The sequence below is a fragment of the Callorhinchus milii genome, unplaced genomic scaffold (genome assembly GCF_018977255.1).
Source record: "Callorhinchus milii isolate IMCB2004 unplaced genomic scaffold, IMCB_Cmil_1.0 Scaffold11, whole genome shotgun sequence".
In the NCBI taxonomy this organism is placed as follows: Eukaryota; Metazoa; Chordata; class Chondrichthyes; order Chimaeriformes; family Callorhinchidae; genus Callorhinchus; species Callorhinchus milii.
Genome location: NW_024704752.1, coordinates 10,639,518 through 10,667,444, shown reverse-complemented (window position 1 = coordinate 10,667,444; position 27,927 = coordinate 10,639,518). Strand labels below are relative to the sequence as shown.

General features: G+C 40.7%; 1 protein-coding gene across 1 annotated transcript; it reads right to left on the bottom strand.

The window, feature by feature from the left end:
• Positions 1 to 300: 300 nt before the first annotated feature.
• On the bottom strand, positions 301 to 27,927 carry LOC103187237 (espin like). The gene is made up of 10 exons (XM_007906737.2): positions 27,463 to 27,927; positions 24,974 to 25,164; positions 16,491 to 16,677; positions 15,359 to 15,541; positions 14,479 to 14,610; positions 10,326 to 10,484; positions 8,875 to 9,016; positions 7,730 to 7,857; positions 5,666 to 5,860; positions 301 to 3,139 (listed from the first exon to the last, which is right to left on the bottom strand). The coding sequence occupies exons 1-10, from the start codon at positions 27,754 to 27,756 to the stop codon at positions 1,397 to 1,399; spliced, it is 3,354 nt and encodes a 1,117-aa protein (XP_007904928.1). The 5' UTR covers positions 27,757 to 27,927; the 3' UTR covers positions 301 to 1,396.

Here is a 27,927-nt window from a genome sequence, read left to right as displayed (position 1 = left end):
AGGCAGTTTGCTGTCATTTTTAAAGCAACCTACAGTACCTTAATCTAAAAACTGTTCAAAATCTAAAATGCTAAGAAAAAAAGGCTAAAAGTATTGACCCAGTTGAAATGTTTTCCTTGATGTTTCAATAAGTGATATGCTCATGCAACATTTATACAGGAAAAGGGTGTGATATGCTTTGGCCCATTGTAGAAATGTGAGGAGATGATGTGCTTTCATTTCAAGTACAAAAGAATCACTTTCAAAATCATTTACATTTTTATTGTTCAACAATCAAACAGTGACAAAAAGACACAAAAGGGTAAGAAATTATTCGTGGGTCAATTCTTTTCAAAGTTCACCGGAACAATGGGCCGAAAGGCTTCATGAAATTTCTATGAGTTTCTAAACTTTTCTACATTACCACCTCAGCAAATCTCTACTGTAATCCCTTTATAATGCACAGTTAAATCCCTAGGGATTGAGGCCAGTAGTCTTCTCTGAAGGCCCCAGACATGTTGAATTCCATTGCTTCACTGGACTAAACTAATCTGACGAGAGTCCAAGAGGGGAACCCCAGCACAAACTGAGACGCTCCCTGTTCTAATTGTCCGTTGACCAGCTATAGTACATCTCTTTTACACCTTAGGTGTGGTGTGTGGTGTTTTGAATTATTATTATTTTTGGCCTTGCTGGGTGGTGTTTGCATTTGATTGAAGATTCCGAGGCTGTCCCTTATACTTTGAGGAAACTAGGCTGGTAAAACAAAACACATCCGTTCGTAGTAGTGATTTCACCTAAGTTGCCTTCAGAAGGAGACAGAAGCAGGAATTGTAATTTAAGGATCAGTAAAAATCCAGATTGGTCAGGCCTACAGGAAAACATACTTCAGTTGAACGTAGATTTGATTTAGGTTCTCCTCTGTTTGGAAACATTGATGCCCTAATGTAAATTTCACTAGAGTCTGGTGAAGGGATTTGGGGGAAGAGTAGTAAAGCACTGTTGAAAATATATAAAATATTAAAGATGTCTAACCTAGTAATGCTTTTGAGGTTGATAAAAATGTCCTCGGGGGAGGCAAGAAAGCAGAGTCTCTCTGGGACTGAACTGGCTCAGAGGAGATAACAGGACTGAGGCTCTTCAGAACAGCAATAGAGAACATTGGAGCAGAAGATAACGGTTTACAAAATAACAGAGGATACATTAAATTTTCCTTCCACATTTCATAACTCCAAGTAGTTTGGTTGACTCTTTAGAATGTAATAAATACAAATGTTTTATTAAAATTCTTCTGCAAATATAAGCAAACTTTATGCTTTCACAACCCTGGAAAATCTCTGCTTCTTCCTTTCACCTGCCAGAATTCCAATTAAAAAATGTTAGCACTGGAGTTAACTATAACCTGGAAACTAGCTACTTATTCTTCAAAGTCAAACATTTCAGCTTCTTTGTCCTTCCAGAAAGCAAAGCTTCTATCGATGTATTTGCATATCTCATCATTACTGAAATTTGAGAGGTCACAAGAGGAACCATGTCCTGTTCCCTCCTCGTCCTCTTCAGGTGTGGCACTTTGCACAATGACTTTGGGCACAGATCTCACAGCCACGATCGGCTGTTTGGGGAAGTCAGTTGTAGCCGCTGTATTTTCAGGGTTGCTGAAAAACCTCTGTTTGATGTCTTCAAATCCATTCTTCCATTCTCGATTACCACCATCAATCTCATCGATGACTGCCTTGTGGAACTCACGGACCACATCCCAGCTGAATGCCCCCAAGTGATCAAACACCTCGAAGCACAAAAGATGCCTCATTTTCCTTTCATCCGGAGGCAGGTCAAGTTCAAGGATGTGAAAATATCCCAGCATAAAAAGGTCAAGTGTAAGGCTATCGTAATCAAGTGGTATACCATTCACACGGGGCAGGAACTGCTCTGGAGAATATGTAATCTGCTGACGATGGAGCCGTCGGATCTGCCTGGAAGGAACATGAGATATAATGTTTCTCCAGTTGCCAATTAGTTTGTTGATGGTCCTTCGCTGTAAGAAGAGATGCCTGAGTTTGCCATTCTCTATGGATTGCTTGGCCTGGGGTTCATTGCTCATTTCTGGTTCTGTCTTTTCTTTATTTTCTTCTATTTTGTTACTTTCTGTAACCTTTAGAACCTCACTGCTGTTTCCAACATTGACAGCTGCTTTGTGGATGTCTCGGACTTTCATTTTCAAAGACATAGTATAGGTGGACTTTTTCCAGTGGCCCAGGAATAGTACAACTATTCTTTCTTTCCTTAGACTAGTTGCCTCTGTCCCAGAAGGGTGTGGGTCTGCTGCACTCTCCTCTGCATCAGTTCCAGAGGACCTTGTGCCTTCCATCTCCTCCGACTGAGGAAAATCAGGCAGCTGCACTTTAGTCACCTCACTTTGCTGAGTTTCAGAGGTATCTACCTGCCAGGTTTCTAGTTCAGCAATAACTGCATTGGTATCAAGGATGGCACCCTCTGAAGTTTGATCTTTAGCCGGGTGAACCGTAACATCAGGCTCAACAGAATAACACGTCTTGTTGTGCATTTCTGCTGTACATTTCTGGCTTTCCGGTATGTGAAGTGGAGGCATGGACTTTTCTTTTGTCGGACATTGTTTCTCAAAGTTTGCCCTCAGGTTTCGCACGGACACGCCATAGTGCTGGATCTCTTTCTCTACCTTATTTCTCGTCAGTTTTGAAGATGTTTTCTCAGGGCTTGGTGAGAAGACGGATACCAGTTCCAAATTTGGCATTTTGGTAATTTCCTTGTTTTCATGATCGCCACGATCCTTTTCATTTAAATTGGACAGAAGCAGCGACATGCTCCTCACAATCCCAGATATCCTGTTACACCACACAGGCAACGAAGTGTGTTCGTCCTTCCCTGCATTCTGGTGGAAGAATTGTGTGTTCACGGTTATGTTGACAAAGGGAGCAGGGAGAATGGTTCGAAGCTCTTCTGCCAATCGGGTTAGCTCGCTCTCATACTCCTGGCACTTTTTCTTCACTTGCACAGTCTCGATCTGCTTCTCCAGGTAGATGAGGTCATCCTCAGTCAGCAGTTCTCCATACGGTCCCAGTATGGCGTTGTGGACCTGGGAATACCTCCACCCTTCCATCTGCAGATAACCATTCCCTTCATGCTTGATAGAGCAAACAAGAGTTGAAATGTATCTTAAGATTACATCTCAATCTTTGAACTAAGGATGAGAATAAACTCCCAAATCAAACTCCACAGGCTATTGTAAAATGGTAGAATCTTCCCGGAGATCTCACTTAATTCAAAATCCAAGTCATTTTGGCAACCATAATTTATTATGGTTGAGCAGCTGAATTTGGATTGCCTTCTTACTCCACTTCAACTTGTATATTTTATCAATGGGAGAGGCGGATATGAATTTCGTTAAGTGTTTAAAAAGATTAAGAATGGCAGAGGCAGGAAACCTATTTATACTTTGCCTCTGGTGATAGGGACAGTGCAGTGGGATCTGGGGAAAACCTGGTGTTTGCTAGGAGCAAAAGGTGTCATTCTGCAGCAATGCAATTTCTCAGTGTGACAAACACAATGGTCACCTCATTCCTTTACCGCAATATCCCCAAATCTAAAATTATGTACTTCTGGTGGAATCCAAGCCTTTTTTTGAAAGATTAATCTCATCCTTAAAATCATTGTACAATGCTATTCAGAAGGTTATAAAATAGCTCAGTACACATGAACACTGCAGCTCAATACAACACATAGCAATGCATCCTGACAATGCAACTCAGTGTCAAACACAGTAATGCACACTGCAACTCAACATCAAACACAGCAACACATCAACAGACATAAACACTGCAACTCAATGTGAAACACAGCAGTAGATCCAACACTGCAGAGCAGTGCTATGCAGGCTGTATGGTAACGGTTTTATATTCCTGCCTCTGCCCAATCTTTTCTGCTTTAAAACAATGCACACCTCATACAACTTTAGAGTAAGTCATCATCTCAAACATAACTTAGTGTATAATAGACAAACTAGCCTGAACAAGCTAGGCCATTCATTTTCTTTTAGTGGATAAGCGTATCCTCATTACGTTAACACCCTAACTAGCCATCTCAACGTTACAGATTAGGATAGGTATTCCTATATCATCTAAAGATAGACCTACTGAAGAGCGTAATAAACCCCAAAGTGAGCATGCAACATGACAAAACATCCAACACACAACACGCATTCAAACTATGTTTCCCCATCAGATAGATATAATAATACTAATAATAATCCTCGCAGGTCTCTCTAGTTTGCCCTCTTTCAAAGTTGTCATAAAGAGAAGAAAAAATAAGATATCTAATGACACCCTTCAATCCTTTCCTGGGAATGAAAAAGTCATTTGAAGCATGAAATGTTCAATGAAATAAAGAATTAAATGTTTGCTAGTGTTAGGGAACAGTCTGCGCTAAGTCACACGTACATAGACAATCTCCTGTGGCAATCATCTTCAACTTTGGTTCAAAGAAAGTAGCACAATTACCTAGGTTTAGACCAGCTCAGTTTTTTTGGCTAAGACTCCACTGAGAACCAAGCCTCCATTTTTATGCTTTATGCTGGTCCCTGCAAAAGATGACTATATTTCTGGCAAAGCTATTTCACCCTACAAGTGTATGTTGTTGTTGAGTAAAATTAGATTTGAACATGATTGTAATATTTGCTTATCACAACTATATCCTTAATACTGCAAGTAATAATCCTTACATATCAAATGTAAGAATTATGATTATTATTGTTATCCCACGTGCCTCCAGCCTTCAAGCTCTTTAAAACTAAAAAACATTCATTTGTTTATTTTTTCCCACTTTAATTTTTAGATGAGATGGTCACTGGTATGGGTCAGGTTGCCTCTGAAATTTTTTAGGCGAAACATAGTTTGCATAATACAATGATAAAGTAATTCACCAACTAGAAGTTGATTAGTACCCCTTGATTTCGTCAGTTAGCAAAATGACCAAACGCACATCCAAGAGGGAGCAGCCCGATATCTCTATCAGCAGTGAAATCAAAGTGGTTTAGAAAATTCTTGCTTCTATTTCATGTGCGTAACATAGCAATAATAATAATAATAATAATAATAATCCTTGCATTTGATATAGCGCTTTTCACGTCAGGAGGATGTCCCAAAGCGCTTCACAGAACACACTGTAAAGTGAATTGACTGTATATTTGTGGGCGAACATGGCAGCCAATTGCGCACAGCAATGTCCCACAAACAGTCGTGGATTGAAAATGACCAATTTATTATTGTTTTTGGAGGGATTATTATTATTATTAGCAACATAGGAATAGGAGTAGGCCATTCAGCCCCTCAAGCCTGTTCTGCCAGTCTGTTAGATCAATTATTGCATATTGCACGAGAGAACAAAAAAACACTCTTCAGTTGCAGTAAAAAGGGGGAAGGAATCAAAATTAAAAAAGGAGAAATTTGGAAGGGAAAATCTTATCTCAATGTGAAGTTTGTGGTAAAATCCAATTAACCTACTATTGTTGTTACAACAACAACAAATTACAGTTGTATAGCGCCTTTCACATCAGGAGGACGTCCCAAGACCATGGGACGTGCCTTAGGACGTCATGTTACACACATGAAATAGGACAGGAACTGGAGTGAGTCATATCTGTAGTCAGTCTTACATTTCTCCGTGCCTCCTCTTCATCCTGCAAGCGAGCCTGCAGCTTTCGGACCATTACTTGCCGTTTCCACTCAGGGATTGGACGTCCCCTCTCGTCATGTGTGGGCACAAGGGAATCAACGTCAATAGAGCTAACCTCGTCCACTGGGAGAGGCAGAAATCCATTCTCCTTCTCATCCTCTTCAAACGTTTGCTTCTATTCAAGATGAGGAGATCAGAACGAAAAGTGTAGAATATTTACCCAATAATGAACATGAAATTAGTTACTTTGATCTCCATAAGACTTACTTTCCCAATCTAATCCAATTAAAATATTGGAACACTTTAGCACTTTATATTATAAAACCAAGATCTAAAAGGCACGTAACTGGTGGGTGGGAGGAGTGGGGGGGAGAGGAAAGAGTTTCAACGATCGACACAACCTGTGTTAGTATTTATATACTGTACTATTACATAAGAAAATAAGAACATAAGAATTAGTAACAGGAGTAGGCTATTCGGCCCCTCAAGCCTGCCATGCCATTCAATAAAATCATGGCTGATTTATTCTAACTCCACCTATCCACCTTATCCCCATATCCCTTAATCCCCTTATCCACAAGAAATCTATCAATCTCAGTCTTGAATATGTTCAAGGACTGAGCATCTACAGCCCTTTGGGGTAGAGAATTCCATAAATTCACTACCCTCTGAGTGAAGAAGTTTTTCCTCAACTCAGTGCGAAAGGGCTTACCCCTAATTTTAAGACTGTGACCCCTGGTTATATTTTCTCCAACCAGGGGAAAAAAAGTCTCCCACTATCTATTCTGTTGTGCCCCTTTATAATCTTATAGGTTTCTATAAGATCACCTCTCATTCTTCTATATTCTAGAGAATATAGGCCTATATTTCTCAACCTATCCTCATAACTCATCCCCCTCATCCCAGGTACCAACCTAGTGAATCTACGTTGTATCCCCTCCAAGGCGAGTACATCCTTTCTTAAATAAGGAGACCAAAACTGCACACAATACTCTAGGTGTGGTCTCACCAGGGCCCTATACAGTTGCAGCAAGGCTTCCCTACTTTTATATTGTAACCCTTTTGTAACAAATGCCAACATACCGTTAGCCTTCCTAATTGCTTGCTGTACCTGCAAACTAACATTTTGTGACTGGTGTACAAGGACACTCGAGTCCTCTGAACGCTAACACTATCTAGTCTCTCCCCTTCTAAAAAATAATCTGCCCTACTGTTTTTGCCACCTAGGTGGATGACTTCACGTTTCCCGACATTATACTTCATCTGCCATCTGTTTGCCCATTCACATAGCCTATCTATTACATTTGCCAACATCCCAGGATGTCAATTGATTTAAGGCCAGGACAAGGCCTGGACAATTGAATTACACAAAAAAAATCTGAGCTCTGTATCAGACAATCAATATGGTATGGTATGTGTAATTGAATATGTCTAGTGATTTCCTACTCAGTAATCTCTCCCACCCCTCAGATTTCCTGTGGGTACCAGTATAACTACTGTATAATTAAAAGAACTCCCCAAATGCAAGTTTATAAACTAGTAGTGAACCTATTCAGAAGTTTACATGTGGATGAGACTTATTTGTAGTAAAAACAAATGTAAGTTCCCGAGGGAACAAAGGTTAGAAGCCCCAATTGCTCCTTTCACTGTGAGATTCAGAGTAAGTTTATTCTCAGCACCAACAAACTGCTCTACGTTACTCACTTCCACAACCAGCACATTAGCTTGCTCAGGGAAGTTTGATCCAAACTACTACTCAAGGTTGCACTTCTGTATTCATTCTAAAAACAATGAAACTGACACATTCTGATCACGACCAATAATGAAAAAAAACAATCAATTTAGACAACTGATTGAACTGTTGAGGACGGGAATTATTCCAACCGTCCCCAGCTAACAAGTACAAGTTATATCGGTACATTTATACTTATTAGGTCAGGGTATCAACGGATATGGAGCAAGGGCGGGTAACTGGACTTGAGGTACAGAATAGCCTACTCCTGTTTCTATACAAGTCCACTCTTACTTTCTTATAGGAACTCACCAGTTGCCCCGAGTTGCCCACAAACACAGTGGTAAATCCCACTGTCTTTAGCAATGTTTCTGACTTCAGTTCAACGATGTGCTCCGAGCTGTCATCAGTGGGATGCACCATGTTAAAAGGCTTCACATCTACAAAAAAAGAGAGTCCTGAGCTAGGTTTTTATTTTCACGATTACTTTTCCCAAGGATCAAACTGCTCATTGGGCTGTGCTCAGAACGGAACATTTGACCAATATGTTATTTTATTATGTTGTATGATAATAATGATAATAAGCCTTGCATTTGATATAGTGCCTCATCACATTGTTGAGACATCTCAAACCACTTCACAGAATATACTGCAAAGTTAATTGACTGAATATTTTGTGGGCGAAACGAGGCAGCTAACTGTGTCCCCCAAACTGTCGTGGATTGAGTGTTTTTCTTTTAGGAAATATTACCCCAGAAAGCAATCAACTAATAACTGGGGTTCCTACTTGATGCTAGGTAAACAGAGGTATGTGGCATAAGCAAACTTGCCTAAGGTTTCGTTCCACCCGGAAATTGAAGTCGGGTCCTCTCGCTTGAGAGTCAAGTGCTCCAACCACTGCTCTAATGCTTGCATTTGATACGATGCCTTATCCCGTCAGAAGAAAGTCTCAAAGCGCTTTACAGGAATTACTGTGAAATGGATTGACTGTGTATTTGTGGGGAAACAATGGTGCATTTCTGGGTTGCTTATCCTCCCAGCATTGTGACACTTTCAACCGAACAAGAAAAATGTTTGCCAAATATTTGACTTTCTTTTTCCAAACGGTTGCAGCTTAACCTGCAATATATCATCAGAATTTCTCTTTCTTGTTCTCTGACTCACAATGTATTTGGTACACAGGGATTTCACTCTCTGGGAATAGATAATTTGTCTTGAAGTAACAAAATGACATTTCTCCCACTTGCAGACTGAGGATCAGCACTCCGAGACATTATCCAACGTGAAGAGCTCTACATACTGTAAATGGGAGCTGTTGTTCTGAGTAGCTGCAGCTTCTTCCCTGAGTCAGGTTTTTGTTAATGATTGTTAGCTCACAAGGTAACAAGGATAGACTGCAATGACTGAATAGAGAGGGTGTGAGATAGAGGAAGATCAGCGCTGGACTGTCTACTTACTGCTGGTGCAATGATAACTATTACTTGCTGACGTTGTCCTTGCCAGTGGCTGTGATTTGATCAGCTGTGGGGTTGGCTGTGGTGGTGGTAGGGGTGGCGGCTGTGGATAAATAGGTGCCTCCGACTTTACCAATATTGTATCCTGGAATGAAAATGTAGATGCATGGAGTGACAAATGCTGTTCCCATTCATTATTTTAAAGATCAATAAGTCAGAATGGCATAGACAGTCAGCCATTTAAAACTTGGCAGGACAGTTGTTCAACCCAGAATGTTCTGCAGCTCTGGGCACCACACAATTTCCATTACTTATAATAGAAAGCTGCCATGTATCAGAAGAGTTTCTGAAGCAACAATGAACATTAAGAGATAAGTACACTTGAAAGTAAGTCTGTATTCAGGGAGGGAATTAACAGCCATCCTGAACAGATCATGTCTCTTAAATGCAACAGCATTGTGAGACATGAGTTGAAAGGATATGGTGATTGGAGATCATTGCAGCGAATGAAATGTAATAGACTGGATGCTTCAGCAAGGATTAAATTGACTAAAACTTTAAACCCGTGGCTTTTCTATGTAGCTGTTAGACATGTCTAAATTGCTCTATTAGCATTTGAACAAGATATTACCAACAGCGTTCATCTCCTGAGTTGAATGCAACTGCAAACAAAGTTATTAATAAATATGGAGTCACTCCTTGAACCCAAGTGAACTATACAGAGAAGAAGTTGGCCATCTGCTAGTTAGCAGTGAGCTTTGACTGACAGATTACTGGATATAGCTGAAACGCATCTTGTTGCAGGGCAGTGTTTGTAATTAATTCAAACACCATGTTAAACATGAACCCAAACTCCAAATACTTCCCAGTTTCAAGGATTTCAAACTAAAAGGCCACAAATCCAGCTTCAGTTTCTGATACATGGCAGCTTCACACATTACTCTCAGAAGAAAACTTTGGACTTGCACAGAAGCATCATAACGTCCAGAGATATAGATCTTAATCTAGGTTCCTTTTGGTCACATACCAAATCTGAATGTTTAAGGATAAAAAAGTGAACACAGAACAATACTTTTGGATGCACCGAGACAATACAACAAGAGAAGTTAGGTTTAAAGTTTAGTTTAGGGTCCGAAACACTGACTGTCCAGCGCCTTGGGCTGTCCTCCCGACATGAAAGACACTTCACAAATGTAATGTTGTTGTTGTAGTAGATTTGCAAAGGGTAATCTCAGGACAGACACCAGAAAGTGTTTCTTAATTCTTAATTAATAACTGAAACCGCTTGCCAGGAAGGTTGGTTGAGGTCACTGACACTTGACTCATTTAAAAGACAGTTTGATGTTGTGATGGGACAGTGGTAGGGTGGGTATTCTGGGTGGATCAGATCAAATGGGTTGAACCAATATTGTGGTCTATTGGAGTTATATCTGTTGTCGCAGACCCCCACTTACCTTGTCATTTTCCATTTCCTTCGGAAAGTTCAACAACTCCCTGCGCCCCTCGTTAAATGACCTGTAGTAATCACCACCACTCTGTCGTCTCACTATGCTCTTTGACCTTCTAAATGAGTCTTCCTTCAGCAAAGAGGGAGAATTATCCTTCAGAAGTGGCTGAAAGCAAAACTTGAACCAGTCAGTTCAGTGAGAGCTGGACACAACATTAGCACTAATCATCCAGAAGGATCACCAAAAGAATTACCAAGGGAGAATTTGTACAATTGACCCACTCTGTATGAAATTTTTCAGCAGGTTTTATTTGCTTTCTTAATTAGTTAACATCACTGGTATTTATTTTTACCCAGTTAAATCCAAGACACATTAGAATACATTAGAATATACAGCACAGAAACAGGCCATTCAGCCCAACTGGTCTATGCCGGTGTTCATGCTCTACATGAGCCTCCTCCTGCCCTTCCTCTACTAAGCCTTCAAGCATAATCTTCTATGTCAAGCACTATTGTAGTCCTTGTCTGTTTCTCAGCAGTAGAGATGATGAATAAAAGAGATGTAACATGGAGAGAAAACATTACAAGTGAAATTATGGACACTGAACCAGTAGTTGGCAATATCTATAGCAGGAACTATACAAAATCTAATAACTGCTTACTGAAGCATAGATTTTGGCAATTATCTATTACTCATAAGTTACATGGTCCAACTGCTCAACAGTTTATTTTTATAAATAATCTTTCTGCTGTCCCAAACCCACACTCTCTAATCAGCCCTAGCTCTATTGGGATTGATAGATTAGTCCCAAGAACTAAGTTAGATAAGTGTCAATCTAACATACAATGTGATAGCAATCATATTCTCCCGATACTAAACCACTTGATAATTAATTTTGCTCCAAGATACTTACTGTCCCAAGATGAGTCCTGTCACCAGTATTATTCAATGCAAGAAGTTCTCCTGAACCTGCTGATGAAGCCAAGCTCTACCAACACTCCTAGTTTGCATTTATTGATGAACCAGTACCAAGCTTTCCCAAAATTTGGTTCAATCTACTGTGAGGACTGTCCACCAGGACTTTACCTTCACTTAACTTCTCCAGTGAATGTAGTTGGACTCACCCAAGTTATAAGGGCCGATGATGGAACTCTATTTAGTATTCAGTGAATTATTTAGCTGAGCTCAGGTGACAAATAAGGTCATCGTCATGGAGCCAATTAAAGACAATTTATTGATGCCATTGTGAGGGACGTAAATCGCTCTGCTGTGCATCGCTGCTTTCCTCCTCTCTCATGTTGCTCTTGGACAATGCAGGACATTTTAAATAAACTATATTGTTTCTCGGTTGAGAGCTCTCACCTGTGATTCTCTATGCAGCACTGTACAGGCGATGTGGCACTGAATACGTCTGACTGATGCAATTGTTTCTTAGAAATGAATATTTCAGCTAAAGCTTGTTTCATAACACCAGTTTATAAAGAATAGTTTACACCCACTTCAAAGGTTAACAATTACAATCCAAATAGTTGACCCAAACTGGGGATTAGCACGTCCCTTTAAGGACATTATCCTGAAATATACACTTTTTGGCTCTTTCTTCAAATATATATATATATACACAAACATATATATATATATATAAAAACTCAATTTATGCAAATCTGTCAACAGTGATCATGAAGATTTGTGAGGACCAGGGTCAAAAATTACAATTGTAGCGATAATCCTTCCCTTGAATACTGCTGCAGGGCGCAATGCATGGCATGGGGTTGTGCCGGGGATGGTTAAGCATTTCACAAGATCACAAGGTTGGTCTCGATGAAGAGACCTTTAGTCCATTTGATCTCATCCCCCCAGAACACCCATTCTACCACTACCCTCATCATTGCATCAAATTTCCCTTTATTGAATCTAGTGTCCTGGCCTCGACCACATTTACAGGCAACCTGTTCCAGTCATTGATTACTTTCTACGTAAAGAAAAACCTTCTTGTCCTGAAGTTGTCATTTACAACTCTAAACCTATGACCTCTTGGCATCCCATTTAGTATTTCTCCCCATTTTGATCAAGTTCCCTTTACAAAGACTCTGATTCCTTCCCATTTGGAACGGACAAGTGAAAGAGACAGAAAGGCTTCAATGCTTGGGGAAGAGCACGAGGAGTATTCGAATCATGGGCTCAACCATTTGACAAAAACAAAAGCTATTTTTAGCCAAACTGTTAGAATGTATTTTCTCTTTTGAGACACCATCAAGATGTCACTTGTCTTGACCTATGATATATATTGTACTTAGCCTGAAAGTGCTTAATGGACCAATATGAAGGAGCTTTATCCTTTAGCAAACCTGCGCTGTGCCCAACTTTTCAGTGGTTGATCGGACACTGGACACCAAACACAAAGGAGGAAAACATTGCTTTCCTTCACCATTTTGAGTCCAAATAATGTAAAGTCATTGATAGTAAATGACATAAGTGCAGCTTTGTGAATTTTTTAAAAATACCTATGCTCAATGAAGCACGTCCTGGTGTTTCATAGTTATCTTATTTCAAAGCACTGGGACAATGGAAAGGAGACTCATTCAATTTGAGGAATTGGAGTGATCCATATTTCATGGCTGTGAAACCATTGTACATTGGTTCAACAAGAAGAAATAATGTGTCATTCATTATTTATTGCTACTGGTTACCAAGTACTGTAAATTAAGACAGAGGAGACATTGAGGCTGAAGAACAAAACCTACTACAAGCTGGCTTTATGCCAGTGTGCTCGGTAATCCTAGGACAATGTGTATATCATGGCAACGGCATACATATTAGGGCTCCCAAATAGGATTCCTGTTACAAGGATGGTGTTAATGCAATTAACATGGAAAATACTGAGATGTTTTTATTTTGTGAAATTCCTGCGCATTAAGGTGTGGGAGAATGGTGCAGTAAATTGAAATATTCTCTCAGTTATTGTAGCATGTTTCTTATTTGGACTCATATTTGATGAGTACAATAGCTTTACCAGGCATTAGCCTGTCTCAGTCAGTGGCACTCTTGTTTCTTGGTCAAGACTGGAGCTCACATTCTAAACATCTAATTTGTGAATCCAGCCAAGATCAACAACCTCAGCAACATAAGATGAATCAATCTTGGGGCCTGTAGCGATTTCACCAGAAGAACCATTGGACCATCCCAATGTATAACCATCAGACTACATCATACCACCAGTTCCATCCCGAAGGAAATACCAAAAGAATCTAAAGGCAGATGGAAGTTAGATGCACTGACATGTGTGCGTGGTGAGCTTTTATCCATTCAAACACTCAGTGGCAGAGGTAAATTGATAGCTGGAAGAACTCTGTGACAATAAGAAGGTTCCTTTATTCACCTCTATCACAAGCAGGTAATTAAGCCTTTGTTTATTCTCCTTTTGTTTATATATATATATATATAGCTCTAATGCTGCTTTGTGTGTTTAGTTACAAACATCCCACACATCTCCTCAGTTGCCATGGTGTCACTTTACTAGCGATCAAAAGATTAGAGTGAAACAGTATGGTGGAAGCCTAACACCAAAATGAAATGTTCCTACAAAACACATTCCAACCTCATAAAGGAAATATTTCTTTGCTTTCTAATATTTGATGTTTTTCTATGGTTGTCACAGTTGTTTGTGCTGGCGATTTGACTCACTCAGTGTCAATCACAGCAGCCAGCATGATGTAGAAAGCTATCAGTTTTGATCAATTAATAGCACAACCATCTTTGGATCAGAAGGATGTGGGTCAAGGCCCATGTTAGGTGTGAACTTATAGTCTAGGCCCATCTTCCAGGCTGAGAGAGTGCTGCATTCTTCACATTGCTGCCCTTCAGATAAGAAGTTACGTTGAGGTCCTCTCTTGCCTGTTCATGTGTGTATTAAATATACCATGAAGTAAAAGTGAATTTCACCTGGTGTCAGCATCAGGGATAAGAGAAGTGTTCAGTTCTTCAGCAATGTTCCCACTGACCACATTTCTCTAACTGAATTTAAATGCTCTGTTATTTGCCTCTGTTTTTGGTTGCAATGTAAAGTTATCCAAACAAGAAGGCTTATGTCTCAGTCCAACCAAACATTCAAATATCCTCTACAGTCTAACAACAACCTGTTACACTAAACGCTCCCTACCATGTTCTCCATTCTCCTTAAGTAGTTGGCACATTCCATGTGTCCATTGTAGTTCGCCAGCTTTCTTGCCGTGTAGCCATCCTTGTCTTGGATAGTAGGATCCACTTGATTCATGACTAGGATCTGGCAACACTGAAAGTCAGAAAGGAAAGCAGGAAGGGTTTGAGGCAGAACATTTTTAAGCTTTCTAAACATTGGGTCTCTGTATGGTATTTTCAGTTTCCGTTCTTATTCCATCCTCCATTTACAAGAAATATTTCTTTTCCTCTGAAAGCTTGCCAACACTAGGGATACCCATCGCTGAGATTAGCTACAAAGAGAACTGAGCCTTCCTTTCTAAATTTGGTGGGGTTGGGGGAGGGCACCCTTAATAAATACTTCAGTCCAGATTATTGGATCTCCTCCTAGTTGAGCATACCATGGCCAAGGAAGCTATGAAGAAGCCTGGGCAATGATTCATTCACCGAAGCCGAGGCAAAGTACTAAAGTGCAAGGATACAAGCAACGTTGAAGGAAGCAGGAGATGAAATGAGACCAAAGTATCTTAAGATTTATGTAAGAATGAGTTATGATATTTTGATGAACTTTTGTTTTAATGCAAGGAGGAGGACGAGCATGAGAAAAAAGGCAATAACCATTGCAGCATTGTCAGATAAACAATGACATTAGCAGCAACCAAGAAGAAGAAAAATACGAGAATGATTGTGATGCAGAGAAAGAGATCGCTTATAGATGAGAGAGAAGGAACATCAGATAAACAGCTTTTTCTTGTTGTGTAAGAGAGACACTAGTAGAGACTTATAGATATGGAAACAGCAACCTGAACTTCATATAATGTTGCAAGTTGCTAATAAAGAGAGGGTGAACATTGATTACCCACCTCCAGCTCACCATTCTCAGCAGCATCATGAAGTGGTGTTCCACCCCAGTGGTCCTTCAAGATCTTTGCTCTCATTGTTATTAGTTGTTCCAAGATCCTGGCATGTCCTCCGCTGGCAGCAAAGTGCATTGCACTTGCTCCTTCATTGTCTTGAGCAGACAGATCCATGTCTGGTAAAGATGCCTGAAGCATCCAAGTGAAGAGACAAAACAAAATGAGATGCAGTGAAGAGAAACTGCCATCAATCGCAAAACATACTTATCACCAAGAACCTTCTAAAATATCAAACTGTCGGAAATATACACAAACCAGTATTAAAATTAGATATGCATCTTTTTATTTCTATTAATTTTCGTATTTCTGTTAAAATAATGAGTGCTGAACATGTCCTTTTCGAGAGTTACGTGTAACAAAAAAAATGGAGTTAAATAGAGCTTTTCACATAGGATAAAGTCTCAAATCACTTTATTGTCTTGTACTAAAGGAATGGCAGTTTGTGCTGTTGAGACTTTATAATAATAATAATAATATAATAATAATCCTTGCATTTGATATAGCGCTTTTCACGTCAGGAGGACGTCCCAAAGCGCTTCACAGAACACACTGTAAAGTGAATTGACTGTATATTTGTGGACGAACGCGGCAGCCAATTGCGCACAGCAATGTCCCACAAACAGTCGTAGATTGAAAATGACCAATTTAATTATTGTTTTTGGTTTTTTGGAGGGATTATTATTAGGCGTGTGGAGTAAGGAAACTTGCCCAAGGTTTCGCCCTGCCTGGAATTGAACTCAGGTCTCTCGCTTGCAAAGCGAGTGCTCTAACCACTGAGCTACAGGACTTTGATGAGGAACTGGTTTTAGACTGCCTTATTATGAGACATCTCAAAGCACAAAGTACAGTGATTGTGCATTTGCAGGTGAATGTGGCAGTCAATTTGTGCTCAGCAATGTCTCACAAACAGCTATGAAGTGAATGATTAATTTTATTTGGGGGAATTGTTGATTAACACTACTGTACTGAGTCTGAGAATACGTAAGAAATTGTAATTGCCTCTTTGAACATGCAATCGTTTTCATTATTCCAATCTCAAAAGAAAATTAAAGCAGTTTTAAAGATGGCGTGAACTCACCAACCAGGCCACCACAGTAGAGTGCCCCATCTGTGCTGCAGCATGGAAAGCAGTCATGCCATCATGTGCTCGCAGGTCTAAGAAGGCACCACATTCCTTTACCAAGTACTCAACTACATGGAGATGCCCCTCCTGACAGGCCAGGTAGAGTGGGGTGGCACCACTCTGAGTCTGTTTGTTCAGAGTCCTGTCAGGTAAGAGGCAAAAGACTCGAATAAAAAAAATGCAGAGTAGGACTACAAGTAACTGCATTAACAAAAATAACAATCTCGTCCAAACACAGAAATTACACAGTGCAAGGAACTCTCACACTCATGCCGTACGCATTACAGGAAACTGACTCCCGCTTGCAGCATACAGAATAATAATAATCCTTGCATATGATATGGCACTTCCTCACGTCATCGAGACATCTCAAAGCGCTTCACAAAATATACTGTAAAGTGAACTGACTGTATATTTTGTGGGCGTAACACGACAGCTAATGTCCAACAAACGGTCATGGATTGAGTAACCAAATTATTATTATTTTTTGGAAGGGATTATTACCCCCAGAAAGCGATCCGCCAATCGACTAACAATTGGGTTCCTACTTACTGCTAGATAAACAGAGGAGTGTGGAGTAAATAAACATGCCTAGGGTTTTGCCCCTTCTGGGAATTGAACCCTGGTCCTCTCGCTTGTGAGGCGAGTGCTTTAAGAACTACGCTACAAGACTCTACGATATATATAATACATACATATTATTACAAGGAACTGTCCCACCCATGCTGAGCACAAACAATCAAATGTAAACGATTCAAACTTCCTGTTGCTTTGTTACTGTCAATTTTCAATCTTTTTGTGCCCACTGAAGCCCAAGATGCTGCTCTAGTGAAGTTTTTCGTGAAATTCACTCAATTCTGTGCAAACCAGGATTCAGGCCTACAATTTTCTGTTTGTATGGATCAGTGCTACATTATAATAATATAATAACCCTTGCATTTGATACAGCACCTTATCATGGGATTGAGATGTCTCAAAGCACTTCACAGCATTTTACTGAGAAGTGTAGTCACTGGGTATTTAGGAGTTTCTACTCTTTTCATTCGATTCCAATAGACCAAACTCCTTTATTCCCATTACACACAATTCCAATGGACTCCTCATTGTACAGAATTCTAGTAGACTATCACATTCCTCTCAATTTATTTCCAGTGTATAGAATTCCATCAGTCTAAACCTCTTTTCTATTTATTCCCATTGTAAAGTATCCCAATAAACCAAATCATTTATTTTAACCTCTCATGTTACTGGAACTGAGTTGTGTGGTGGTCAGCATGAAATGGGTCAGTCTAAACATGCTTCGCTTCTGTGATCACACTGTAAGTTTAGCCACTCTCTCCACTGTTTATTACTGCTCATTACCCTGATTGGATTACATGTGGAGTTCTATAGCTTAGTGGTTAGAGCACTTGCCTTGCAAGCGAGAGGACCTGGGTTTGTTTCTCGGGCACGGTGAAATGTTGGGCAAGTTTCCTTACTCCATATGCCTCTATTTACCTAGCAGTAGTAGATACCCGGTTGTTAGGCAATTGGCAGATTGCTTTTTTGGGATAATAATCCCTTAAGTTAATAATAATTGGTCACTCAATCCACGATTGTTTATGGGACACTGCTGTGCGCTTCGCCCACAAAATATACAGTCAATTCACGTTATTGTATATCCTGAGACATCTCGAAGATGCGATAAGGCGCTATATCAAATGCAAGGATTATTATTGTACAATTGATTCACAGTGAAAAATATCAGTCATCAAAGCTCACTAGTCTATACTGTCTCATCTGGCATTCTCATCTCAGACATAACACATAGCAAAGCACCTTCCGCTTTTCCCCAGCATCTTAGCTCCAACTTCTAAATGCGCCACCTACTGCTCCAATGCAACATTTCCCACACATGGCATGCATAGTGTTTGCCAATTGAATGAACTTTTGCACTCAGGTCATGTTCACTAGGAATTCGCCAAGCTCAATACATCTTGGATCTTGTTTGTGCTGCAGTATTTTTTTTTGACAGCATGAAAGATGACAGAATGCTATGCAAACTTGCCTTACTCCAATATTTGTTATAAGATGCTACGTTATAAGAACTCGCTGCTTTCTGCAATCCTTTGTAACGAAAAGTCAATATTTTAAATGTTAAACATGAACTACAAGGACAGTGCCAGAACCACAGAGCTGGCACTTGGGTTTGACATAGTTTCAATAAATCATGAAACACGGAGATTGCAAGAGCTGATTCCAGAGGAAGGACAGGCTCCTGTGGTGAAATGTCAGTCTGCCTCGGTCCTTCAGAAGAACGTTATTGCTGCTCACATCTATTAGTGAGGTGCGTACATCTTACGAGATTCAAAAGGAGCATTTACCATTGGCTGAAACATTAGCAGGTGGGAAAACGGAGGCTATGCAGCTGTGTTATCAAGTACATCATGATAATAATAATAATTCTTGCATTTGATATAGCGCTTTTCACGTCGGGAGGACGTCCCAAAGCGCTTCACAGAACACACTGTAAAGTGAATTGACTGTATATTTGTGGGCGAACGCGGCAGCCAATTACGCACAGCAATGTCCTACAAACAGTTGTAGATTGAAAATGACCAATTTATTATTGTTTTTGGTTTTGGAGGGATTATTATTAGGCTCTGTGTGGAGTAAGAAAACTTGCCCAAGGTTTCGCTCTCTGCCTGGAATTGAACTCAGGTCTCTCACTTGCAAAGCGAGTGCTCTAACCACTGAGCTACAGGACTCCACAAATCAATCTTGTGACATTGTGAGCAGTTAATCTTTTAAAATAAAAGTGATGCATACTCTTAAAGTTAGTGGCATCTCTGCTTAGCCCTAAACAGATCAAACGATGCACATGATGACACTTCCCCCGTACAATCTATCAAACTTTTGTTGAAAAAAAGATAGGTCACAAGGGTCTGTACTGATCACCACAGCAAGTGGAACACCAACAGTACAGTGCAAAAAATTATCCTTGGATTTTATACAATGCCTGTAACATTGAAACATCTCAAATCATTTAGAAGGAATAAAAGAGAAACGTTCAGAAGAACATTGCAGGGGGGAGTAGGGTAGGAATATTGTGTAGGGGGCAGGTTCCATATCTGCTCCAGTCAGTCAGTTTCCAAATGGGCATCGTTTGACCTGTTAGGGCTAAGCAGAGATGCCACTAACTTTAAGAGATTGCATCACTTTTATTTTAAAAGATTAACTGTTCACAATGTCACAAGATTGATTTGGATGAAGAAGGCCCTTTGGGTCATTTGAACTCATCTATCCAGACAACCCTCCTTACCATGCTCCCATCACAGTATTAAGCTGCTTTTTAAATTAATCCGGTGTCCTGGCATCAACTACCCTTGTGAGTAGCTGTACAGGGAGAGAGTGCCTGCAAACATCTCAGCTCCCAGCAAGTGGCAGTGTGTACTCTATTGTTCGAGAGGAAAGTCCATACTGTGCAAACAAGATGACACTGAAACAGATTGAACCCTTGGAAAATTAAGGCAGCTTCTTTGTGCCACAATAATAAAGGTGAGTTTACAGTTTACACCAGCACATCAAGTTCAAGTTAGTACTGATCTTCATATTTATGTCTCAGTGGCTGGATTAGTATTCAAGAGCAGGAAAGATGTAAAAAAAATGTACTCTCAGATTACATCAGCCAATTGTTGACAGATCCGTGAACAGGTTATGGAGGTGTTCGTTTCCAAGTAAGAACTCCTTTCTATTGCGTAGAATCTGAAGAATAGTAATAATAACCTGTGTACACACAACATACAGTACCTTTCAAGTAAAACCACATGCCTCAAGTGAATTACAAGCTCTAATTGATTAGAAACGTAAGTGATTGCTGTATAGGAAAACGTGGCAGCTTATCTACACTATGTCCCATAAACAACAGTAAGATAATGTCTCATGAAGAACAATAAGATTAGTAATAATAATACTTGCAGTTACATCATCTTTTATGTCAGGAGTATATCTCAAAGAGCTTCACAGGATATACTGTAGAGTTTAATGACTTTGCATTTTGTAGCTAACAGGGCATACAATTTGCTCACAGCAATGTTCGACAAACAGCCCTGAAGTGAGTAATCAGTTTTATTTGGAGGATTGTTGACTATGACACCACGTGAAACTCTTTTCAGATAGTGCTATGGCATCTTTAATGTCCCCCTGAACTGGCAGACAGGATTATTTTAATGCCTCATCCAAAGGACAGGAACAACAACAACAACAACAAGATTCCATTTATAAAGCCCCTTTCACGTCGGGAGGATGTCCCAAGGCGCTGTACAGTTGGGTCATGACCCGAGCAGGGGGAAATGGTCAGGGTGAGGGGAGGGAAGGGAGGGAGCGAGGAGGGGGAAGAGAGTCGAGAGGGGAGCTGAAGGCTCGGTCAAAGAGAAAGGTTTTGAGACCGGCCTTGAAGGAGGAAAGGGAGGAAGCGGCGAAGGCACTGGGGGATAGAGTTCCAGAGCCTCGGGGCTGAGAGGCTGAAAGCCCGACCACCGATGGTAGGGCGATTGGGGCGGGGGACGTGGAGCAGACCGGAGCCAGAGGAACGGAGGGTACGGGCAGGTAGGTAGGGGGATAGTAGGTTGGAGAGGTAGGAGGGAGCAAGGCCGTGAATGTCCTTGTAGGTGAGGATGAGAATCTTGAAATCAATCCTCTGGGGGGATGGGAGCCAGTGGAGGCGAGCGAGGGTGGGAGTGGGAAGCCTGGTGCGGGACAGTACACAAGCTGCAGAGTTCTGAATGACCTGCAGTGTGGAGGGAGGTGGCGGGAAGGCCGGCGAGGAGAGAGTTCCCATAGTCCAGCCTTGAGGTGACAAAGGCGTGAACCAGGGTTTCAGCAGCGTGAGGGGTGAGGTAATGCCGTAGTCTGGCGATGTTCCGGAGGTGATGGAAGGCGGTGCCAGTTGTGGTGCGGATGTGAGGGAGAAAGGACAGCTCAGGGTCGAACAGAACCCCGAGGTTCCTGACTGGCTTTGAGAGGTGGAGAGTGCAACCTTGGATGCTGATGGTGTCGGCGCCTGAGGTGCGGAGGCGCTGACGCGAGCCAATCAGGAGGGCCTCGGTTTTTCGCACGTTGAGCTGAAGAAAGTGTTTTTCGCACGTTGAGCTGAAGAAAGGAACCCCAATTCCAAAAACAGACCAAATTCCTTCACGCTTGTTCTATAAAAGTGCAGAACTAAAAGATATGGAAGGATATGTGTGAATATGTAGTAAGGGGGAAATTAGTGATGCTGAAAGCTTTCTCTGATATAGAAAGAGTTAACTGTTGGTAAGAAGAAATCAGTGGAATGCTTTTCCAAGTTTATGATCAGCCTTTGACTATAATCAGTAGACAGTGTTCAAACTATTGTACATAGCTGGGTTGAGTCTGATCACGGAAGAACTTTTAAGTCCTGTAACACTGAAAACATTCCTATGCTTTCTCCATCTTGTTTGTTTTTTCCTCAACATAATTCCACAACTAGTTAATAATTCCACAACCTCCCTCTTTCAGATCTTACCAGTTTTAACTGTGTTTTCTGAGGCTGTTTCTTGCCCTCCTTTGTGCAATGCAATGGCTTTTTGAGATACCATTTTAGTTCTTGTAGAGGGCAAGGCTAAGATATTGTCTTTCTCATTTGGATGCTGATTTATCTGCTGTAGATATCCAGTCCTTTCTGGTTTAGTTTCTGTTGTGAAGGTGGGGCGGTAACAGTTTGTGTACTCTGCATTTAAACTTTTTGCATAGAACTGGTTAGAGCTCCAGGAAACCATAATCTCTGACTACATTTCACAGGTAGAAGAAGCATCAACACTATGAATCCTGGCGACGTTGCTAAGGCTACCGTGAACAAACATGAATGTCCAAAGAAACTGAATAGAAAAAAAAACACAAAATTCCGAAAAATTTATTCGAAGAAAAAAACAGCTGATTGTTCAGAATAAGCACTGGTTCCAAATTCATTGGGATTGTGTTTACAAGAGTTGTTAGCAATCCATTGCAAGAGATAATGGTACTAAATAAAACACAAGTTGTAACAGTGATCCTGTTCTCATCGACACCCTTATGTACTATCCAGTAGGGCTCAATAGATAGAGCTAAAAATAGAAACCTAAGTTATATTTTCAGATCCCCAGTCTAAGAGTTCTCAAACCAATATTAGTGATCTCCACTATGACTATGGCTGAGATTAGCTGAACAACACACAGCGTGAATTGAACCTAGGACTTTCTTGGTGTGCATAGTTCAGTTCAGCGTCTCTGGCTACTTAACCAGTGATCCATCAGAAGCTAATTCTCTATTTGTTGTTGGAAAACATTTTGCGCTGGGTACCCACGCAATTGCTTTGAGACTCAGACAAAAAGGAAACAAGCAGATTTAGAGTTAAATGTGAATAACCTTTTTTGCCGGCTGGCCTCAAACAAATCCCTCACTCCTTTTCCCTCCCTTTCTCTTCCCTCATCTCAAAATTGCAAGCTTCGGATCGATTTTCCCACCATCTGCAGCCCAGAAGTGAGATGCAAGGTTTTCTACTTCTTCAGTGTCCCCTGAGCCTTAACAAGTTCATTAGTTATTCCAGTTTAATGGGCATCCATTCAGAGCCCAGTTTCATTTCCATTAGCTCGGATTTCAGGTCGAACTTTAAATAGCAGATCGGATGTTGAACTCTCCGCATTGTTTATACCAGCAATATTATGGTACTGATGGTCTCTGAAGGTTTTTTTTACTGTCTCTTTCTATTCATGTTCATTAAATCAGCATTCTGTCCACAGTCCTGAATGCAATGTAATCCAATTAGACTGAGCTCATATTTATGCTGAAAACATAATCCTCATCTACTGAATGAAGCACCCTGTGCAGGTACACAGTGAGTAACCCTCACCCTACTGAATGGACTGTACTAACTGTACTAATCTTACAGTACTAAAGAAAATTTATGTTGCACAAAGGCAATCAATCCCAGTAAAGGTTTACTCCCTTTTAGAAATGTTAGCCTTGTAGGGAGTAATTCTTACTGAGGTAAATGATCCCCACAAAGGTACGCCACAAAGGACTGAAATTCCAAATGGTGTTAATATTGTTAAGACTTAGAGTTTTCAGCTTTTTCAATACTTTTACATCAAAACAAACGAGTAACAATTCCCTCAATCAAATTGTTTTGCCTTTTGGGTTTTATGTGGTCAAATGCCAACCTACCAAACTCCCTTCAAAAAGTACATATTTCCAGACTGAAGTAAGGGGCCAACTTTATTAACATTGCATTACTTTTGTTAGTTGTTACATCTGAGTTGCTGTGATTATAATTACGGATGAGAGCTTCTTCAAAGACTTCTTTAATTTTCAAATTATTCTGGAGGAAGATATAGAGGTTATCTGATGACATAATTAGTAAGGTAATTATGAAAATACGAAGTTCAATCCATGATCTACACTGAGCTGGTTAACCTCAGTCAGGACTGGCTAAGAAAGGGGGAAAAGTTAGCCAAGTTCCCTTTGAACACTTGATATTGCTACCTTCTTATCACTATCCAATGACCCCTTATGGAAAATGCACGTGTCAATAAGAATGATGACCCTTACCTCCCCCTTCCCCATGATCACATTCTCTGTCCGTGGTCTTGCAGAGGGAATCGGTTAAGCGGAGATGAAATACAACAGCAGCAGGCATTCAAAAGAAAAACGTGCATTAAATATGAAGTAGTTAGGTGATCCCTAGACTGTACGAGAGCTCAATAATTTGTGTATGAAATGCTAGTAGTATCCCATGCATGGGCAATCATCTAAACAGCTGGGCAGCGAACAGCATAATTATGTAATGTTTAGCCATCTGATAATGAAGCTGCCCAATGTGGGATCAGTTCTCAATAGATACTGTTTGTAAGCAGATTGTAAACTGAGGTTCGAAGATTACCATTCAGATCACCGAAAATATATTTTCCCCAGTGAATTTTTCTCATGCGGGTAAGGATATTAGTGGTGGGAAATGGAACGCTTTCTCCTTTGGAAACTCAGTGCCAGAATCAGCAGCTCAGGTTGGGTGCAGATTAAACCTTCATTTTATTCCCAAGTGTCCCCCAGCCCCGCAACAGTATAATATTCTCTATTCTCAACACCTACCAGTCAGGGGCTTCCCTGAGTTTTAATTCTCTGAAATGCTACCATGCAAGTTGTTGTTGAGTGAAACTTCAATTCAGTGGCAAAATTGTGGTAACTTTTGTGCTGCAAATTCATGTCCATCAGGAACTGTGGTGTCAGTGTCCAACCCCATTTCATTCTTACAAGTACCAGAAAGATGAGACTTTTCACTTTCCTCCACAAGAGGAGAAATGAGATTGAGATATTTACTTTTGGTTGAGCATTCACCTACGACAGAAATGCCTGCAAATTCTCAGTGTTGAATTTTTCAGGGGCTTTAACACATCTGGATTTCTTACCTGGGTGCCTGGACAATGAGAAGTTTCAAACTCATGAGATCTCCCTTTGCCGCTGCATAGTGTGCAGGCACTGCCCCACTGTTTGTCTCTACCATGGGATCACATCCCTCCTTCACCAACCACTGTACCATCTCTGATCGACCAAAGCGAGCAGCAAGGTGCAGCACGGAGGCACCAGAATCATCGCGCTCCTGCACACCAAACATATGACATTCAGATCACATGTAAAAGCCATCAGTATACCTAATCCAGTCATTCCATAAATGTACGAATAAATTAACAATATGCAGTGAATAATAATCCATGTATTTAATAATAGTGCCTTATCATGCCATCAAAACATTTCAAGACACTGAACAGGGATTTTAACGTCACGTGTAGTGACTGTGTATTTGTAGTCGAATACGGCAGCCAGTTTGCACGCAGTGATGTGCTGCAGGCAATCAATGAAGTGAATGATCAGTTTGGGGATTGTTGAGCAGAACACGAGGAGAAATTCCCTCCTCTTTTCAAATAGTGCCCCGGGGGTATCCGAAACTCTTATTGTCCAGCGCCTTGGGACGTCCTCCCGAAATGAAAGGCACTATACAAATGTAATTTTGTTGTTGTTGATAACATCCACTTGGGCAGGCAGGCAGGCAGGATCTCGTCTCATACAAAGGACGGCACCTCTGACAATGCAGCACTCCCCAACACTGCAATGGAGCATCAGCCTAGACTGTGAGTTCAAAGTCTTAATGTGGAATTTGAACCACAACGTTTAAGTCAGAAGTGAAATTGCTATCAACTGAGCTCGGCTGACATATAAACAAGTTTGGCAGTGAAATCAAACTGTTAATAAAACACTGCTATTCCTTTCAAAGTGCTTTTCATTGACAAACTGAGGTAATATAATCCTTTCAGGTGAAGGTCCAAACCCCATAGTGCAGGAAACCAAATTACATTTATAAATCACCTTTCACATCAGGAGGATGTCTCAAAATGTTTAATGTCTCTAAGATAATACCACTCAGTTTGAAACATATAAGAGAAAAGATGAGATAAATGTAGTGGGGCATGTGATGAGAGGTGAGGTCAAGCTTCAAGTCAACCATGATTCAAGATGGGGCAAAATTTTGGTGTACGTTTTCCTAAGTGTAGCATTCTTGTCTGGGTTGGAAGGTTGGGGGTTCAGGTCAGGACTGAGCTCATAGTATAAGAGACTAGTCCAAGATTCTAATACAATGCTGTTGAGTACTGCATTGTTAAAGGTGCGGTCTTTCGGATAAAATATTTAAAACTGAAATCCTTCCTGCCTGTCAGGTGACTGCTAAGTGTCTGACTGTAAAAATATGTCCTGGGTAACAATTCTCCAAATAAATGGTCACATTCACTTCATATCTGCTGGTTGGATCTTACTGTGTGCCACTTGTCTGCCAACTTTGCTTACAAATGCAACAAGAGTCCTGTGGCTCAGTGGTTAGAGCACTCGCTTTGCAAGCGAGAGACCGGAGTTCAATTCCAGGCAGAGGGCGAAACCTTGGGCAAGTTTCCTTACTCCACACAGAGCCTAATAATAATCCCTTCAAAAACCAAAAAACAATAATAAATTGGTCATTTTCAATCTACGACTGTTTGTGGGACACTGCTGTGCACAATTGGCTGCCGCGTTCGCCCACAAATATACAGTCAATTCACTTTACAGTGTGTTCTGTGAAGCGCTTTGGGACGTCCTCCCGACGTGAAAAGCGCTATATCAAATGCAAGGATTATTATTATTATTATAAGATTACATTTGTATAGCGCCTTTCACGTCAGGAGGACGTGAAATACAGTCACTATAGTTAACAGCAATTCCCTGTGAAGCACTTTGAGATGTCTCAATGTTATAATTGCAATATTAAATGCAAGGATTATTATTGTTAGGAAAGGGATTACCAATCCAGTTACATATGTATATTTTACAGCAAGCAAAAGGAAACAATTCCCTCCCATTGGTACTGTACAATCTGCATGTGTTTCTGTTTCAGCTCCTGTACAAGTGGAGTAAACATAGCACAAATAAACAATTTGTTGTCTGGTCCTATATGGTACATGTGAGTCTGTCAGCTATTGTCATGTACACTACACATTGGATAATTGAACATTTCATTCCTGTCTTCTAAACATATGTTGTATCGGGTAAGCTGTGTTCCTCTGTAGCGGAAGAGCTGATACCTGAGAATAGACTAAGCTGTGTCGGTGATGGAGGAGCCAGCGTTCACTAACTACTGTAGTTTTGCATATTTATTAGGTACATCAGCAATGTGAATGACTTGCAACTCTAATACAGTGCGATTCTCCACTGCAAATAGCATTTTGTTCCTGTATGAACTTCTATCGCTATACGTACCATGTCGGTTACGCTTTGCATAGTATTCACTGTCAGTGATAAAAATTTAAAGGAGCGATAGCCAGTGAGGTGTGAGTTCTACCCTACCTTGATAATCACTGTAAGTAGAATCTCTTACCTGAATATTACACCCGCCGACACTTGTCAGCCACTGCAGCCCCAGCAAGTTCCCAGTTGCAGCTGCATCATGGGCAGGAGTTGCTCCATTTTTAGCTTTTTTATTCCCAGGAAGCTTCGCATCGCTGATGAGGAATTTTAAACAGTCCAGATTGCCAGCCCTGGCTGCGTGATGGACAGGGGTGGCTCCTAAAGAATCCTCAATGTCTTCATTCACGTTTCCACTGGCATCCAGATCTTTCAGGGTCTGCAAGTCCCCAGTCTTGGCTGCGAGGATACACCGGTGAGGAACCATTGCTGTTGGAGAAAAACATTTGTATTCCTCTCAGCTCCTGTCCGATCAAAAGTTCAGTTCTTTCATCATGCTGACACGGGCAGGTCTCAGTTACCAGATCAGGTGTAGTCACGCATAAAGGATAAAGGTAGAAGTTAATGCACAACGTGCAATAAAGTTAATTGCACCTGC